At 40.1% G+C, this 18,131-nt stretch overlaps 4 protein-coding genes across 5 annotated transcripts in view; 1 reads left to right on the top strand and 3 right to left on the bottom strand.

The window, feature by feature from the left end:
- Positions 1–1,759, bottom strand: part of limd2 (LIM domain containing 2) — a 12,928-nt gene extending 11,169 nt beyond the window's left edge. The window contains exon 1 of the mRNA XM_065277780.2: positions 1,575–1,759. Coding sequence (XP_065133852.1) covers positions 1,575–1,577 — 3 coding nt within the window. The 5' untranslated portion in view covers positions 1,578–1,759. The remainder of the gene's footprint in view (positions 1–1,574) is intronic.
- Positions 1,760–4,321: 2,562 nt separating this feature from the next.
- On the bottom strand, positions 4,322–6,228 carry zp3e (zona pellucida glycoprotein 3e). Its single transcript, XM_065274171.2, has 8 exons — positions 5,620–6,228; positions 5,430–5,542; positions 5,249–5,352; positions 5,006–5,183; positions 4,816–4,933; positions 4,658–4,743; positions 4,497–4,585; positions 4,322–4,433 (listed from the first exon to the last, which is right to left on the bottom strand). The coding sequence occupies exons 1-8, from the start codon at positions 6,196–6,198 to the stop codon at positions 4,366–4,368; spliced, it is 1,335 nt and encodes a 444-aa protein (XP_065130243.2). The 5' UTR covers positions 6,199–6,228; the 3' UTR covers positions 4,322–4,365.
- Positions 6,229–6,803: 575 nt separating this feature from the next.
- LOC135760226 (zona pellucida sperm-binding protein 3-like) lies at positions 6,804–8,865 on the top strand. Its single transcript, XM_065274172.2, has 8 exons — positions 6,804–7,508; positions 7,591–7,712; positions 7,791–7,894; positions 7,964–8,141; positions 8,215–8,332; positions 8,409–8,494; positions 8,563–8,651; positions 8,729–8,865. Exons 1-8 carry the CDS (start codon positions 6,969–6,971, stop codon positions 8,794–8,796), a joined length of 1,305 nt encoding a protein of 434 aa, XP_065130244.2. The 5' UTR covers positions 6,804–6,968; the 3' UTR covers positions 8,797–8,865.
- Positions 8,866–11,363: 2,498 nt separating this feature from the next.
- Positions 11,364–18,070, bottom strand: ddx42 (DEAD (Asp-Glu-Ala-Asp) box helicase 42). Of its 2 annotated transcripts, XM_065277736.1 has the most exons (18): positions 17,936–18,070; positions 17,490–17,711; positions 17,240–17,399; positions 17,096–17,151; positions 16,888–16,924; positions 16,316–16,468; positions 16,095–16,199; positions 15,896–16,015; positions 15,625–15,801; positions 15,340–15,468; positions 15,131–15,230; positions 14,789–14,836; positions 14,577–14,674; positions 14,220–14,496; positions 13,866–14,092; positions 13,664–13,774; positions 13,444–13,542; positions 11,364–12,910 (listed from the first exon to the last, which is right to left on the bottom strand). In XM_065277736.1, the coding sequence occupies exons 2-18, from the start codon at positions 17,699–17,701 to the stop codon at positions 12,326–12,328; spliced, it is 2,694 nt and encodes an 897-aa protein (XP_065133808.1). In that variant the 5' UTR covers positions 17,702–17,711; positions 17,936–18,070; the 3' UTR covers positions 11,364–12,325. The 2 variants fall into 2 exon arrangements, with proteins under 2 accessions (XP_065133808.1, XP_065133817.1); XM_065277745.2 differs by lacking the exons at positions 16,888–16,924; positions 17,490–17,711; positions 17,936–18,070 and having other exon boundaries at positions 17,240–17,313.
- Between the last annotated feature and the right edge of the window lie 61 nt (positions 18,071–18,131).

The following is an 18,131-nucleotide window of genomic DNA, read 5'->3' on the forward strand; positions in this document are numbered from 1 at the left end:
CCAGGGATAATGTAATAAAGTTACATATTGTATTAAGTATATGAAAGTATATAAGTAAATGTTCATAATGTAATATTTCTTTCAAAATGTAATAAAATCTTGGATGTCTTCTTTAGCACTCCCAGAAATGTTTGTATCCTGCATTCTTAAGCCTGGAGTATAGTTCGTTTTTACATGCATGTGAATGTGTACTCAGACTTTCGACACATGCGCATTGCGACAAAATGCAATGCATTTCCTGGGCTACATACACATGTACACGCATACGCAACCTACGTTCAAACTCACGCGCACTCTTCTGATGATGAAAAATGCCTTGCGCGCATTGTAGGCGGACCCTCAGGCGTAAAAATTGGACCATACTTCGGCTTTATACCATAGATGTGACTGCTTTAAAGGACCTGTATGTAAGTATTTGACTGTACTAAATAAAAAAACGACAATATATCCATAGATATTAAGGAAACGTGCAAGTTACATTTTCATTCCTCTGAAAAACAATGCTGTAGCCAGGAACTAGGGTGACCATACGTACCATTCTTCCCGGACGCAACCCTTCCAGGATTTTGTGTTCGTCTTCCGGAAGTCGTATTTGTCGACCGCATACGTCATAGAGGATTATTATTATTATTATTAGAGAAAAGCAACCGTTACATTTTAAGGTAAGAATGAAACTAAGGTTGTACGTTTTTAACTGAATGGCGTTTGCGGTCAACAAATACGACTTCCGGAAGACGCACCGAAATCCTGGACGGGATGTGTCCGGGAAGAATGGCACGTATGGTCACCCTACATTAACTCTCTTTTTAAAATGCGCCTTTTGGTCCAGAATGTCCGTTTTTGTTTTGGTTTGTGTGATCCTGCCCACTTCCTATTTACCCAATATTGTATTTCAACAACTCGGTTGTCAGTTATCATGGTTGCTTTACCGTGTCGAAATTTTTGAACTTGGACTGTGGTATTAAGTTAAACCGCTAGAAGTCAATATTACAAACAGCTCCTTTAACTGGTTTAGTGTTTTAAACGCAGTTTGCCATTTAACAGTATAACTTTTGTTCTCAAATTAAAGAATCTTTTATATTCTATTAACCAAGTCTCTTTGGCATATGTATAAGATGTAATGTACCGTGAGTGTATATGTAACACATTATTGTTATTAAATTATGAGCCCAATATTTTATTACATTTTGGAAAAATGAACATTTTATTGCATTAATAGGGTGTTAAAAACCTGAACATCGTTTTGTACAATTAATAATTCTTTCCCAGCCTTAATACATCCTAGAATATGCATCTTCAAGAAGATGCGTTACAGTCCTGAGAAGAACTAGCCCCCCATGACATAAGGTGTGATGAATGCCGCGTTTACATTATTAATCCAATATGAACATCCACAGAAAAGCATCTCGACTGCAGAAAATCCATATGTGGTGTTATCAATGTAACACCATAAAGTTTCTGAATCAATACCCCACAGTTAGCGCCCATGCTAGCGTACTGCACCTCACTACAATAGAGGCGGAGGGGGTCGCTGGGTTCACTCGCTGCTGCTGAATCAAAGCGGACAAACTCACCATCTGTGTCTCCTTATCAGCCTGCTGAAGAGAAAGAGGATGAGAGATCCGCCGCCCGGTCCCGTTCACTCAATGTGCACTGTGCACGAGTCTGTTAAAATGCCGTAAAAATGATGAACTTCAGTTCCGAATACACGGACCAGCATGAGCTGTGATCATCCGAGCCGTCTGGACGTGTTTACCCCCACCTCACTCTTTTCAACGGACGTTTTTTCCCCTTCATTACGCCTTTTTTATTCAGCAGGATGTCGCACAGGATTGGATGACGCCAGCACGGCGTCTTCGCGCTCTCCTCCCACCTCAGAATTCAGTTTTTTCTGCACTTTAGCGAAAGAAAATGTATTGCCTCAAGATATTGTTTCCGTGTTCTACTTACCCTTGCTGTTTTTACATTGTTCTCTAAATGCTGAGTAATTTCTAAGTTAACACTAGGTAAGTTGAATTTATGTATAGCCTAACCAAATCATTATTGGCTGACGCAAATGTGTATTTTGCTCTGAGGGTAATACATGATAAGGATTAGTCAAACAAACGTTTGGTTATCATGTTTACCTTTCCTGGTGTCATACAAAACTCATTATCTTCCTTTGTGCTGTTATTGGACTACAAAGGGAGAACATGAAGAATTTTCACATTCACAATAACATGGTCAAACAAACTATGGCAAATAAAGGAATAATCAGTAATGAATAATTACTTATAATTTTGACATGTTGCCTACACACACACACACACACACAAATGCTGTGGTGTTTCAACCTATGGTTGGGTAAAATATGGACAAACCCAACAGCTAATTTGAATTAACCTAGAAAATGTCCTATTTGACCCAACCATAGACTAAAACAACCCAGCATAGGTTTATTTAAACGAAGCTGTTGGTTTTGTTGATTTTACTTGAACATGGGCTGACAAAAGTTTTTTTTTTAGCTATCTATTGGTTTGTTTTGTAGAAATAGAAATAAGGTATAAAAGGCAAAGGACATTGTTTAAAACTTGTCACAAGTGGTCACTATGACATTTTATTATACAGACAATTTCTGCTTGATTCTTAGGGGCCAGTAATGAAGATTACATTTACATGACATTTATTCAGTTGACAGATCTTTTTATCCGAAGTGACTTCCAAATGAGACGGCATTTAACAAGCAAGGAACCAGTGGTAAGTGTTAATGTTCTGTCCAAATATCTTATGCTCCAGTCATGGGACAATTTGGAGAAACATTAACATTTCACAAGACTTTAAGAGGTCAAATAAATCTTTGGTGTCCCCAGAATACATATGTCAAGTTCCAGCTCAAAATACCCCACAGATAATTTATTATAGCATGTTAAAATCGCCTCTTTATAGGTGTGAGCAAAAAGTGCCGTTTTGGGTGTGTCCTTTAAAATGCAAATTTGCTGATCTCTGCACTGTGCCACAGTGCCAAAGTTGGATAGTGCAGATTAAGGGGCGGTATTATCCCTTCTGACATCACAAGGGGAGCCAAATTTCAAGAGCTATTTTCCACATGCTTGCAGAGAAAGGTTTACCAAAACTAGGTTACTGTTTTCTAGGTTGATAGAAGCCCTGGGGAACAAAGTATAGCACTTAAACATGGAAAGTTTTTTTTTTTATTATATGTCCCCTTTAAATAGTGCTGCCTTGATCAATATAATCCATACAACAATAATGTTGAAAAGTGTTTGCCTTAAAATGGATAGGGTTGTCAGTTTAAGTTATTAAATGGTCCTTTCAAATTACAATAGTTGGCTAAAAGACATTTTATCGAAAATCAAAAGTAACAGGCAGAGAATGCCCTCAGCATGTCCTCATTAGCTGGTCACCACTATGCGGTTAGTGATGGCTTGCAGAATTGGAAACAGATGTTCAGGAGTCACCTTTTGCTCAGAAAAGGAAGTGGTACTGTAAACCAGTAGTGTAGTGGTGCCTGGAGAAGTTGGTAGTGTCTTTAATTTACACCCCCATTTTTTTAAAGCAGCCCAAATAAGGTTGAACACCCAGTGATATAAACTGACATGTAAGACTATAAATGGTTTCAGCAGTAACAAACGTAACTTCTGGTATAAATTCCGCAAAGAATCAATAATCCTTTAAGAGTAGTTTATTTCTGATATGCAAGCCAAGTAGATTACCCTAGTTCATACATCAAAGCGAATCAAAAACACAGCTAACTACGGTGTAAAATGTGTACTATAAAAATGAAACCATGTTAACCATATATCTACTGACAAATCTTCGCTCACATAATGCTGATCCATGAACAAAGTATCCCCTTGTCTTTAGGAAATCAAAACCTTTATTTTCCAAGAGGTATTGAAGTTTAGCCAGGTCAGACCATAAAAAAAAGGGAAGTTCTGCCCAGACGCGCAACACATGTGCGTCTGACGTAACCGGCTGTAGTCTTGAATAATTAGTTCACTCCAAAATGGGCTAGTATGTCACTGCTACTCGACTTCAGCATAAAGATCATTATGAAATTAATATTATTAAGTAAATGTTTATAGAATAGTTTAGTTTGTATACCCTGTGCAAACAATAGTGCTACTCTATACCTGCTTCTAACATGCACTACACCACTGCTGTAAACCACTTTTCTGTAGTTGAAAGAAAGATGGGAACCGAACATCCACCATCTGGTGGGAAGGCACCAGCATTACAGTTGGGAAAATAAACTTTCATTTTCTGAAGGGAAATGCACAGCATGTAGAATAGCACATGGTCAAAACAAATCCAGTAGTTCAAATCATGATTAAGGAGCTTTTATTTGGTATTGTGAAACCATTAAATTTACAAATGGCCAGAGCCATATTCCTTCACGCTGATAGGACCAATGTTTGCGCTCTCCGATCGTAGATCTGTTGAGACGGACAATTAGAATAGAAAGCACAGGAAAACAAAGCTTTGGATTTTGCGCATACCTTTGATAACTTGATCACTTCCAATCCTCGTCCCACAGTTTGAGTCACAGCAGCCGCACACTTGGTCCGATTCATCAGCAGACACCCACCTGTCACAGAAACGAAGTAAAATTGTCACATACAAATTTAGCCTAAAGAACTTCAATAGAAAGTCCACATACCTATTAGTAGCAAATGAGCAAGCCTTTTGCGCTGCATTAGTAGGGGTGGATGCTGCAGCCACTTTCAGAACACAAGTGATGTAGACCTAAAAAGAGAGGCTTTTGTCAGAGCTCTCATGCAACAGGTCATCTAAACTTTTATAAACATTCATGCATACCAGCCCACTGTTCTCTTGCTGGAACCTAAAAGCCTCTAGTTGAAACTGCAGCTTGTCGTTTTGACTTCGGGGCAAGAAGTGAGAGCTGGAGCCAGTGATCTTAGCATCAACCAGACACCTGGAAAGAAACATGTTACTTAAACACACCTTGCCATATACCTTTAGGGTCATTACATAAGGAACTTCTTACCCATTATTCTCAATAAAGGAGTAACTGGGCACCGCATTGATGTCAGGGACTGCAGTAGCGATGCAGTGATCCACAAACACACGGAAAGGAACATGGTTGTACGCCATCACAGAGGCTTCAATATTTATGAAATCACCCAGGAAGTACTGGTGAGAAGGCCTCTCAAATCTCCAGTCATCTGTGATAAAAAAAATGTTAACTAATGTTCACACATGACATTGGGGATTGTTGCACTATACGAACCAGTCATGAGCTTGAGGGAGAATACCAGAAGTTCCTCTGCAACTTTAGTAGTGGCATATGATACCCAAGTGGGCATCAAGGCATTGCTGCTTACATTATGCATTCTGTTGTATATAATAAAAGTAATACTCATTACTGTGCATGATTAATTTTGTCAGATCTGACCAAAATAAACATTCACCTTGGATAATGACACTCAATACCAACCACTGCACCACTACTTCGTAAAACAGGCCCAGCATCTTGTGGGGTGTAGATGAGGGAGAACGTATAGATGAGCTCATCTCCAGTTATCTAACAAGAGAGTAGAGGTTACATTCAGAAACTCTTCAGAAGACCAAATAACAAGACAAATTTTTCAAGATTCTTACTGTTGACATGCTGTTACATCCATGCAGTTCTGATTCAAAGATAAGCACTTGAGCAGTATTGTCCACCCCTGTTGCAGTACAGCCTCCCAGTGAAAAAGCAGAGGCCATTTGTGGCTTCCCAGTCCCAAAAAAGTCCTCCATCACTTCCACATATACAGAATTCTCACCACAATGAGCTGCTACACTGTTAGCAGAAATAGGCTGCCGCAAATTAAATGGAACTGCTGGTTGTTCAGGTTCTTCTGGTAGTCTTGGAAAGGTCCATGTCAATTTTTCTATTGGACCCTGCAAAAACTGTTTGGACTGCACACCCAGAGGATCTTGACCAGGCCTTCCCACACTCATAACAGGTGTCTGCACAGGAATCTGAGAAGGAAACCCCTGTGAAGCCAAAATTGGATTGTTTTGGGGAAACTGAGGCATCCCAGATTCACTCTGCTGAGGAACGTTCATTTGTGACGGAAGACTTAACAAAGTTGGGCTCGGATTATGAGCTGATCTTCCTCGCCATTGTGCTTCAGACAAGCAAAATAAAAGTAGCAACACCACTACGCCAACTCCAGCCTGCTTCTGCCCCATTGTCAAAAACGTAAAAGAAAATTGAGATGGTGAGTTGCCACGTGTGCTTTTTGTATAGTGGTTAGATAGCTCCGCCTCTCTAGTGACAAGCGTAGCATGTTGTTAACTTGTTAACAATCACTCACACACATAATCATTTCATAGGTGAAGCTCATTAACCCTTATAAGAAAATGTGTTTTTGCTCTTAAATCATTTCTGAGTTATCCCTTGATCTACCTTTCCATTTTCTTTTAAATGAACCAACCATAACCATGAACAGTCCAAATACTACATATGCCTGAGCCCCATCATTAAACTAAAGGTTTCCAAATCTTGGTTCTTTAAAATCTTTCATGTTTGTTTATTTGCAAATTAAGGTGGCTCCACCACTCTGGATTTAACCAAACTCCTTCTCTATTTCCATTTTCATTTATCAAACATATTAAAATAAGCTGCCGTTTAGTTTGTTGGAAATTATTTGCCTTGACTGATGAGCTTGCTCTTTGAAATGTGCTTTTTGTTCACGGTAATCATTTACTTGTGCTGCTCTGCTATTTTCCCTCAATGTTCATCCTGGCTTCCAATTTGCATTTGCACACAAACACCACACTCCCACATTTTCCTTAAGTTCATTAAGAGATAAAGATTTTCACCTGTCACGTGAGCCTGTAAGTTAATAAGTGCATGGAAACGTTATGCTGATGTTAGAGAGGAGGAACCATCTGGTTCTAACTACTATACAAAAAGAGATTGTAAAACCATAACATTAAGGATCTTAACATTTCTGACAATGCGGTTGAGGTTAGGAGTAGTTCGTTTGGTGGTTGTAATCTTGGTTTACTTCTCTGAAGCACAATGGCAAGCAAGCTCAACACATAACCAGAACTCCGTTAACTTTAGCCCTCAGGGACTACAGCAAGTTCCTCAGCAGAGTGAAGTTCTCCAAAGATATAAGTCCAACAACCCTATACTTACACCAATAAGGTTTCCTTCTCAATTACCTGGTCAAGATCCTATGGGTGTTCAGTCCAAACAGCTTTTACAAGGTCCAGCAGCAAAACTGACATGGAGGTTTCCAAGACTACCCGAAGAACCTGAACAGCCAGCGATTCCTTTTCAGTTGCGGCAGCCTGTCCCTATCAACAGTGTAGCAGCTCAATGTAGAGAGAATTCTGTGTATGTGGAAGTAATGGAGGACCTTTTTGGGACCGGGCATCCACTAATGGTCTCTGGTTTTACATTGGGAGGCTGTGCTGCAGTAGGGCAGGACAATACTGCTCAAGTGATTATATTTGAATCAGAACTGCATGACTGTGGAAGCAAACCAACAGTGAGTCTTTTGTAGTGTGGTTATTGTTTTAGTATGTTTTTGTAATGGTTCTTATGTTTCCTCTGCTAATCATTCTGTTTAGGTGACTGACAATGAGCTCATTTATACCTTCTCCCTTACTTACACTCCCCAAGATGCATTAAGTGGTAGTCCGATTGTCAGAAGCCCTAGCGCAATGGTTGGTATTGAGTGTCATTATCCAAGGTAATTGTTACATTTATTTGGATTATAGATATGCTAATCTATCATATGTACAGACGGTGTTACTGCCTCCATTTACAGAATCCATGAAGTGAGCAGCAATGCCTTAATGCCCTCTTGGGTGCCATATGCCGCTACTAAGTTTGCAGAAGAACTTTTGATCTTTTCTCTCAAGCTCATGACTGGTTAGTAGAATGTTACTTTTACAATTCTAGACATACCTGTGAACCTAACCTAACAACCTTTCCTCTCAGATGACTGGAGATTTGAGAGGCCTTCTCACCAGTATTTCCTGGGTGATTTCATAAATATTGAAGCCTCAGTGAGGCTGTACAACCATGTTCCTTTCCGTGTGTTTGTGGATCACTGCATTGCTACTGCAGTCCCTGACATTAATGCTGTGCCCAGTTACTCCTTTATTGAGAATAATGGGTAAGAGGTTCTTCATGTGGTGACCCTAAAGGAATATGGCATGGTGTGTTTAAGTTACATGTTCCTTTCTCAGTTGTCTGGTTGATGCTAAGATCACTGGCTCCAGCTCTCACTTCCTGCCCCGAACTCAAAACGACAAGCTGCAGTTTCAGCTAGAGGCTTTCAGGTTCCAGCAAGAGAACAGTGGGCTGGTATGCATGAATGTGTATAAAAGTTTAGGTGACCTGTTGCATGAGAGATGTTGTGACCAAAAGTGTCTCTTTGAAGGTCTACATCACTTGTGTTCTGAAAGTGGCTGCAGCATCCACCCCTACTAATGCAGAGCAAAAGGCTTGCTCATTTGCTACTAATAGGTATGTGGACTTTCTATTGAAGTTCTTTGGGATTAATCTGTATGTGACAATTTTACTTTCTCTGACAGGTGGGTGTCTGCTGACGAATCTGACCAGGTGTGTGGCTGCTGTGACTCAAATTGTGGTACGAGGATTGGAAGTGATCAAGCCCTCAAAGGCATGTTAAAAATTTGCAAGGGGCAATGTGGGTTTCGTGGCCATATGCCTTGTACTTACTGTTTGTCCACTCTACAGACCAACGGTGGGAGAGCGTATCGGTTGGACCCATCACCGTCAAGCAATATGGTTCTGGACAAATGTAACAAGAATTGTCTGTGTAACTGGAAAATAAAAATGTTTTTCTTAAATTTTACTCGCCTTTTTCTTAATATGCAAAACTGTATCTTTCCCTTTACCACATAGGTACAATAAAATGTAAATTGAACTTGCAATAATTAGGACGTTAATCTGCACAAAATGAGAACCATTTCATTAACCAATGCAACACATTTCTAACTAGCAAGCTGGTTTGAAACCTTAGCATCTAACCTTATTTTTTTTCTTGAACTAATGTCCCACTCAAAACAGAAGTAACACTTATATTTGTAATCAAGCAGGAAGCAGAAGCACCATTGACCTCTATAGTAGGAAGAAAAAAAAATACTTAAGTCAGTAATGCTCAAATGTTTGGTTACAGACATTGCTCAAAAAAAAAAAAAATGTATACAGGTTTGTAGTAACTTAAGTTGAAAATGACTGCTTTTTGTGTAAGCTTTACCTTTAAGGCCCCTAGGGTGCACTTTGTGCAGCAGCCATATTGTGTGTCTTAAACAAATTTCCTTTGTGACAAAGTTTATCATCTTACTTTGGGCAACATTGTGTGAAGAGTTAAAAAAGTTCACCTGGCTTCCCTTATTACAAAATTTGACCTATACCTCACCACATTGGCAATTGCTAGAACAAGGTTCAGTTAAAAAAAGTTATTAAATGGGTTGTTTCAGTCCATGGCTGGATAAAATATGGGCAATACTAACAGGTAGGTTAAACTCGACAATAAAAGCTTCCACATTTGACCCATGGGTTGAAACGCCAAGCAAAGTTAAATTTATTACCAAATATTCAGGGTTGTTTAATTTTACCCAACCAGTTACAGTGGGTCATATGATGAAAGCTCATGTTTTTCTTTGGAGTGTTTAAAGCTTTTGTGCGCATAAAAGATATGTTAAGTCGTGAAGATTAAAAGTGATATTCTTTCTAAAAGTGAAGGCTCATCCATGCTTTCAAACACATCCTCACATATCTTCATTGCTGTGGGGGAAGATTTGCCCAACACCACCCAAATGTAGATGCAAAAGAAAGAAGGCTTAACTTTATGTTGTAGTATTGTTGCATTTTGGTAAGGGGCAAAACATTTCCATCACATGCTTGAAGTATTCAGGCAATCGCAATTCACTGGATAGCTAACCAGTTAGAGCACACCACGCTTTTCAGAACGATGACTTTGGTAGAAATTGACACGTTTTAGGCAGAACATAGAGGAGCAACAATATACGGTATGTGGAAAGTGTTTTTTGAACTTTAAACCATGTAAAAACTTTGGATTACACCAAACGTCATGACCCCTTGTAGGCTGGTACAGGCTACAACTGTCTAGGTTGGAAAAGAAATTATCTTGGCGAGGTAAGTCTCTGTGGCACATACAGAACCATGCAATGGGCAAAAATGTAAATTCAAAATCAGTTTTGAAGCTTGGATTAAGTTGCTCTGGTGAAAGACCACTCACAGACCATGTTCATGCCATTTAACAACTTTATTAAAACACTGGACCTCAGAGCATTATCATTAGCATTATCAACCAAAGCTATAATCTGTTATGTTGACGGGCCCAGCAGATGCTTCCTCTCACTGTACATCTATGAAGAGCAGACCAGTAGTGAGGAAAAGTGCAGGACCATAATCAGAACAATTTCTATAAGTATTTATCTTTAAGAAGCTGATCACTTTCAGTCCTGATGCTACAGGTCAAGTCACAACAGCCACACACCTGACTCATCTACATACCACCCCACTGTCTACTTGCTGAAACCTAAAAGCCTCTCATTGAAACTATAGCTTGCCATTTTGTGAGCAGGGCATGAAGCAAGAGCCTGAGCCGGTAAACTTGGCATCAACCAGGCACCTGGGGAAGAAATGTCGTTAAGCGCACACCCTACAACACAGTTTTATGGTGGGGTGGGGTATGTGCAAAGGACCTCTCCTCACCCATTATTGTCAGTAAAGGTGTATCTCTGGACAGCATTTACGTCAGGAACTGCAGTGGCTACACAAAGGCAGAGGCCATATTAGAAGTGCTCCATCAATTCCACATATACTAATTTATTTCCATATTGAGCTGCTACTCAAATGGAACTGCTGGCTGTTCAAGCTCTTCTGACAGTCTTGGAAAGGTCCATGTCAATTTTTCAATTGGACCGCGCAAAAGCTGTTTGGACTGCACACCCAAGGGATCTTGACCAGGCCTTCCACCACTCATAACAGGTGTCAGCATAGGAATCTGAGAAGGAAACCACTGTGGTGCCAGCATAGGGTTGCTTTCCTCACATCTTTGGGGAAACTGAAGCACCCCGGATTCACTTTGCTGAGGAACTTGTATTTGTGACCGAGGCCAAAACATAATTGGATAATTCGGCCTCAGACAAGCCAAATGCAAGAATCGCCACCAAACCAAATCATGACTAAACTTGAATTTCCAGAAAGCCTACGACATCACAGTTATCATTTATAGAGCTAAAAAATTAGGATGGCTCCCCTCCTCTAGACTTGTTAAATCACTTAAATGTCACTAGTTAACACTGTTGGCTATTTATTATAAAGATGAAATATAAAAAGGTTATTTTCCACTTAGGCTCATTTTAATTAGACATATCAAAGCTTGAAACAACAAATACATACGCTTTTCGGAAGTACCTATCCTTGTCTTTATTCCAGAACCATGGACACATATGGATTATACAGTAGAAAGAATCCAAAAAATTAAGCTAAAAAAGAAAACAGGAAATTTTTGTCTTTAGAGGAAATAAACTGAATGTGTGCTTATATACACAGCCCTCAATCAAAATAAAGGAAATGCAAGGACATAACATGGTACATACAGTAAAGTTTATTGTGGATTCATAATTTTTCTCCCTATTCCACCTGCATTGTGTATGAATCTAGAATGTGTGCTCTGTTAGGCTTTATTCAGCATGACCTATATCATATGCTGGACAGCACAGAAAGACAAAACAGGACAGTTTGCGTCTTTCGGGAGACGCTTCACAAACACTTATAACAAGTAATGTCAGCCATCTACTAAAAAAAGTTTGAATTCAAACTATTCAGGCCATAGACAATAAAAAACATGGAAAAAAACGGTCGTCTTTGAATTCTTCTAAGCACACATTAAAATACACTGAATCTTAAGTGATAAAATAGATGTTTCACAAATATGTTTGCAAAGAACACAAAAATGTTTTGGAAGTAAAATATGATTTTTGATATTAGTCAATGAAACACAACCAGACAAGTCAAACATTTTTATCCTGTTATTGTTTTTTAGAAGGACATGAAGTAGCACATCTGCATTTTAACACAGTGTTTGCATGTTTGGGCCCCATTTCAAGATGCATTCGATTACACTTCTTAATTCACAGCTCTATATCTCTAAAACAACCTTGTATAAATGTATTACATGACAAGAGTGACGGAGCACCCTATGAACCCTTCATACAGCTTCCCCTTACAAACACAAACTCCACTTCTGGTGTGACTGATTTAGCTATGTCGATCGACTGCTTTTTCTATGCACTTGCTCTAATTGTCCCATCTACTTTTCTTACGTTTGGGGGCATCAGGAACGGCAAAGCTTTCTTTATGAGTCCCTGACCTATCCCCCGCATCTCTGTCTGACCGTCCCTCTCTGTCCCTATGACTTCCGTCACCGTTTCGACTGTCACCATGACGATCTCTGTGGCTATCACTATGACGGTCCCTTTCCCCATAGCGATCACGGTCTCCACCACTGTGCCTGTCACCGTGACGATAATGACTATCCCCATGACGACCCCTGTCATCGGCACCCCTATCGCTACGGGACCCCTCTTTTGAAGAAGAGCTCGAGTAAGAGTCTGACAAAGAGCTTAAAGAGCCGGCGCTGCTGAATCCACTCATCTTTGTGCCCGAGCTGAGGGCAGGGGGTGGTGGCATGGACATAAAGGAAGAGGAAGATGATGATGATGAAGGTGAGAAGGAAAGGTTGGGTCTGTCAGGCCCCTCAGGTGCTCCTGAAGGCACAGAACTCAGGCTTCCTGCACTGGTCCACCCAGAAGAGCTGTTGGACTTTGTGGTGAGTTTAGGTGGAACACCAGATGCTGCCACAAAATGATTTTTATACTGAGCCTAAAAGAAAACAAGCAAATGTTTCATTTTAGCTTTTTGTGCAGCTTACCACTTTAGAGAGGTTGACTGAAATTTAAAGGGGACATTTCAAGACATTTTTAAGATGCAAAATAAATCTTTGGTGTCCCCAGAGTACGTGTGAAGTTCTAGCTCAAAATACCATATAGATCATTTATTATAACATGTTAAAATGTGGAAAAAATTTGTGGTTTTTAGGTGTGTCCTTTAAAATGCAAATGAGCTGATCTCTGCAATAAATGACAGTGCCGTGGTTGGATAGTACAGGTTAAGGGGCGGCATTATCCCATTTCGAGATCACAAGCGGAGCCAAATTTCAATGACACATTTTTTCACATGCTTGCAGAGAATGGTTTACTAAAACTAAGTTACTGGGTTGATCTTTTTCACATTGTCTAGGTTGATACTAGCACTGAGGACACAATTATAGCACTTAAACATGAAAAAGTCAGATTTTCATGATATGTCCCCTTTAACCATTTAGAATTATGGGTGTCAAAAGGTGCAGACAGTACCTGAAATGCTTGCTTCATGGCAGACATGCGGTCTCCCATGGCTCCGGTGGAAGGTTTGTAAGCTTCATAGTTGCTGAGAGCACCACCACTACTGCGTTCCTATTTTTTGGAGTAAACCGAAGAAATAAAGACTTTTTATTTCAATTTAGTCATGGTCTGCAAGTCACAACTTCTCAATAAACATTTTAACAAATGCTAATAACAAGAAATGCCAACTCACACTGGTATCAGATCCAAGACCAGGTCTCTCTCTGTATCCGAGGCCACCACCTCCAATGTTTATCTTTTTCCCTTTGCCACCCTTAAAGCGGGATTTTCTAAACCAGGGATTCTAGAAAAGAGTACGTGCAAGGTATTAATACAGAAAAATAATGCAACATACCACGAAAGGCATATACATCCCACAGAAGTATTTGTTATACCTGCATTGCCAGGTCCATCAGGTCCTTTGAAACACTCTGATTGGCTCCCTCTAAATTGCGAACCAGATCACCAGCAAACGAAGTGTCTTTGGTGGTAAGCAGAGTGTAAGCCACACCTTTCTCCCCCGCACGTCCCGTTCTGCCGATTCGATGCGTGTGCGTGTCAATGTCTCTTGCCACGTCGTAGTTCACTACTGTACGGATGGATGGGATATCCAATCCTCGAGCTAAGAAACACAACATTTTGAAGCTTAATTCCAAAAACAAAGGAGGGAAAACTAATAGCAGTTAATGACACCCAAAACACAACTGATTCATGTAAATATGCAAACACAAAAAATAAGTCCCACTAACCAGCTACATCAGTAGCAACTAATACAGGTAGGTTCTTCTTTTTGAAGTCAGCAATGACTTTGTTTCTCTCGCTCTGGTCCATGTCACCATGAAGCAGCCCGACACTGTAACCTTCCTGTGTCAAGTTTGTAGCAAGTTCATCAGAGTTGGTTTTCTTAGTGACAAAAACCAGCACAGAACCAGCTGAGGTGAACTCCACCAGTCTGCGTGTCAGCCACCCCCACTTCTCCTGCCCCGACTGCAGAACTTCCACTATTTGAGTAACATCTTCATTAGCCTAAGACAAAAAGATTTAAATATTTAAATTACTATGTGCACAAGCATCAATTGCATTCTTAAAAGAAATAAAGACTATACCTCTCCAATGTCTCCTTGCACAACACGGATCGGATCAACTAAAATATCCCGGGCCAGCTTTTCAATTTTCTTCCGAAATGTTGCACTGAACAACAGAGCTTTAAGAAATCAAAAATCACGAAGAGTTTATAAGTACAATGTATTTACTGAATAGAGTCTACAGCATCAGAAGTGCATTAAGGCAACAAACTGTATATAAATATATTACTTACTCTGTCTATCAGGCCTGACATGACTGGCGATGGATCTCACTTGGTATTCTGTATGACAGTATAGATGATGTTTAAATGACATGAGCGCATCACAAATGACCAAACATCAATCGATAGAACAACTTGTAAATAACAGAAAGCTGTGATATGAATGTAATCTCATAAGTGCTTCTGTATAGCTCAGTGGTAGAGTTAGCAGTGCAAAAGGTCATGGGTTAGAACCCACGTTGATAAATATGTATACTTTGTAAAGCACTGTAAGGCGATTTGAATAAAAGCGTCTGCCAAATGCATAAATAAATAAATAAATAATAATTAAAATAAAGTTATGAAGAGTCGCACCAAAACCCATGTCGAACATGCGATCAGCTTCATCAAACACCAGGTAGGTCACTCGCTGCAGTGATGTAGCTTTCTTCTTAACATGATCGATTAGACGACCCTGTGATGGCACACATGAACAAAATTCAAACGCATTACATAAAAATAAGAAAGGTCTTGAATACATCTTCGAGATGCAATATGTATACTATAAGTCAAGATGTTCTTACTGGGGTGCAGACAACAATTTCAGCTCCTTCCTGTAAGGCTTTGGCTTGCTCCCACATGCTGCCTCCTCCATACACTGCCACTGAGCGTAGGCCATAGACTTTCCCAAAGCGCTTGCACTCAGCATGGATCTGAATCATAAAGATGAAGCATTACAATTTAAAAAAAACAAAACTAAATCATTAGAAAATTATTGCTTTCTTTCACAATTTAAACCAATTATTTTCCATTCCATTATACCTTATTAATCTTCTTATTAATCAATATAATGTAAACTAATGCCTGACCTGTTGACAGAGCTCTCTGGTGGGGCAAACAACCACAGCGATGGGTCCCTCTCCCTGTTCCAATTCCTTCTGGTCCATAATGTGCACCAGCATTGGCCAAATGAAAGCCGCAGTCTTTCCACTGCCAGTTTTGGCAATGCCAATCATGTCTCTGCCACTCAAAGCTATAGGAACACCCTAGGACAAAACACATAGAATTTACTATTTTGATGTTCTGAAGCCATACATGAAAAGCGGAGCTTGCATAGGTGAGGTGTGGGAGCTGGCTCACCTGGCACTGGATGGGTGTAGGTTGAGTGTACTCCGATTTACGGATCTGGTTCATAAGTGGCTCGTCAAACGTGAAGTGGGCAAAACTAGTGGCTGGTTTAGGAGGGGCTGCACCCGATACCTATTAAACACCAAAATGGGTTAACTTAAAAGAAAGAGAATGATGATCTGTGTATTTACTTCTACGTGGTGCCATCGACCTTCAGGTTAAGCTTCTGCCTCAATTCCACCACTCCAACCCCAGTAAGACTGCTGATTTCCTCATGCTCAATATAAAAGTTCTTCTCAAAGGGAGGATAATCAATCTGCAAAAAAAAAAAAATCATGACAACATAATATTAATTAGACAAGTTTTAGACTTTAGACTCATTTTCTTAAACTTCTTGGTCAGAAACAATGAAGAATGAAGCAGTAACCGTACCTCAGAGTGGTCTATGGGGGGCAGGGGCATAATAATCTTCTTGGTAATAGGAGCAATTGGGTTTCCATCGCTATCATAATCTATTTCTTCCTCATCTTCTTCTTGGGTCAGCCCTGCTGTTGGGTTCTCTGCCATGTAACGAAAATATGCTTCCTGCAAAGCACATAAAACCTTGCTTTAGACTATGACAAAAGCAGTGGCTAAGCATAATGACTACTGCCCAAACACGCAATAAGAGCAGAACGCAGGAAAGATGATACTACATTCAAATTAACTTATCCAATAAAATATAATCATTTAATGCAAAGTGAAAAGCTGACAAACTTCTAACATACTCGGTAGCACCAAGGTTGGTGGCACTAAGATCTCAAATTTAGATAATACAACTCAATTTCATTATGTAATAATAATCATCTCTATCACATATCCTCTAACAGCAAAAGTAAATCTGAATGGCCCAGCCTGTAAACTGATGTAGTGTAGAACTAGAGAGAATAAGACAGAAGAGTCGAGCACAGTGATTTCTGTGGCACAGATTTGATGACAATAGTAACTTCGGGAGGATCACTCACTTGTTCATCTTCCTCTTCGATGTCATCTCGTATACCCCTGGAAAAAACAAGCGGAGAAAAAACTTCCCTGCGACTCGCTCAATAACCCATGGAAACCCACAATAATCCCATAAACCCCCCTTTGTATTCCCATCTTGCCTCCTATGAATATTATCTGGATAAACTTTTTTTAATGAAGCGCTCTGTGTGCTCAGTGGCAGAATCTTACTTGGCCTTCTCTTTTTCTTTCTCTTCAAGTTTCTTCATGTCCTTCGCTGCTTGGTCCTGAGACAAGTCGTGAACATAAATTAAATACAAAGGGCAAAGCCAATGCAGGTTCTGAAGAAGATGACTTTAGGAACTCCACTCTCACCTCCACCTCAGCCATAAAAGCATCAAGAGGATCATCCTCACTGTCTGAACCTCCTCCTCCACCTCCTCCCGACTGAAACTGCTTCCTTGTTGGCGAGTTCTCGGCTGGTATATATGGCAGATCTGTACTGCTAGACTCCTCTTCATCATCCTCAAAATATCTATGGCAATAAATATATTTCAAGGATCAACATACACTTTCAATGCTAAATGAATAAAATAACCCTTATAGAGTTATATGAAACACTCACGCATTCTCCTCGTCAAAATTAGCTCTTTTTGACCCTATTTTGTAAAATGACGAAAGCTGTTGATTCTTGCCATATCCACCAGACGGTCCTGAGCCAAATGCAGAATGTGCATTCTGGGGCACACGGGGTTCCTCTTTCTTCCCAGTCGCGAGGGAGAATCCCCCGAATCCGAAGCCTCGCTTGCCACTCGGTCCTCCCTTGTTCCAGTTCATTGCTTTTGTGCTGTAAAACAGAGCACCAGATTCAGAATATAAAAATATATTACCTAGTGTATTGCGTTTTGTAACATTCCTCGTTGCTTGCTAAGTTAGCTGGCAAACGATTTGCGGGATGTTGCGCCGAGAGCCCTGTAGTGTAGAGGCCTCGGGATGTGTATGCACACATTAGGTTTCGATTACTTCCGAAATGCATTAACGGGCTAATTTAGTCGCTTTCTGTTTATTTACCTTTCACTGATTAAGTAATAAGATCAATCTTCTAAAGTGGGTGGACACCTTTATTTATCCACGACGTATTTACCACTTCAGACTATCTCGTACACTTCTCAGTTATTGCGTTTTACGTCATTCACAACAGACACGTTTCGTGCTCGGTAAAATGTACGCGACGAATTATGTGCTGAACGTTTGTAGGCGTGTTCGA

The sequence above is a fragment of the Paramisgurnus dabryanus genome, chromosome 3 (assembly GCF_030506205.2).
Source record: "Paramisgurnus dabryanus chromosome 3, PD_genome_1.1, whole genome shotgun sequence".
NCBI lineage: Eukaryota > Metazoa > Chordata > Actinopteri > Cypriniformes > Cobitidae > Paramisgurnus > Paramisgurnus dabryanus.

What these genes read in the sequence shown, in the direction of transcription:
- zp3e (XM_065274171.2), bottom strand. Translation starts at nt 6,198, where the DNA reads ATGGGGCAGAAGCAGGCTGGAGTTGGCGTAGTGGTGTTGCTACTTTTA. An exon ending in ATTGAGTGTCATTATCCAAG is followed by an intron (nt 5,353 to 5,429) that starts GTGAATGTTTAT and finishes TATATACAACAG; the next exon opens with AATGCATAATGTAAGCAGCA. An exon ending in AAGTGATCAAGTTATCAAAG is followed by an intron (nt 4,434 to 4,496) that starts GTATGCGCAAAA and finishes CCGTCTCAACAG; the next exon opens with ATCTACGATCGGAGAGCGCA.
- LOC135760226 (XM_065274172.2), top strand. Translation starts at nt 6,969, where the DNA reads ATGCGGTTGAGGTTAGGAGTAGTTCGTTTGGTGGTTGTAATCTTGGTT. An exon ending in AGCAAGAGAACAGTGGGCTG is followed by an intron (nt 8,333 to 8,408) that starts GTATGCATGAAT and finishes GTCTCTTTGAAG; the next exon opens with GTCTACATCACTTGTGTTCT. An exon ending in AAGTGATCAAGCCCTCAAAG is followed by an intron (nt 8,652 to 8,728) that starts GCATGTTAAAAA and finishes TCCACTCTACAG; the next exon opens with ACCAACGGTGGGAGAGCGTA.
- ddx42 (XM_065277736.1), bottom strand. Translation starts at nt 17,701, where the DNA reads ATGAACTGGAACAAGGGAGGACCGAGTGGCAAGCGAGGCTTCGGATTC. An exon ending in CTACACCCATCCAGTGCCAG is followed by an intron (nt 15,802 to 15,895) that starts GTGAGCCAGCTC and finishes GTTTTGTCCTAG; the next exon opens with GGTGTTCCTATAGCTTTGAG. An exon ending in TGATGGACCTGGCAATGCAG is followed by an intron (nt 13,775 to 13,865) that starts GTATAACAAATA and finishes ACTCTTTTCTAG; the next exon opens with AATCCCTGGTTTAGAAAATC.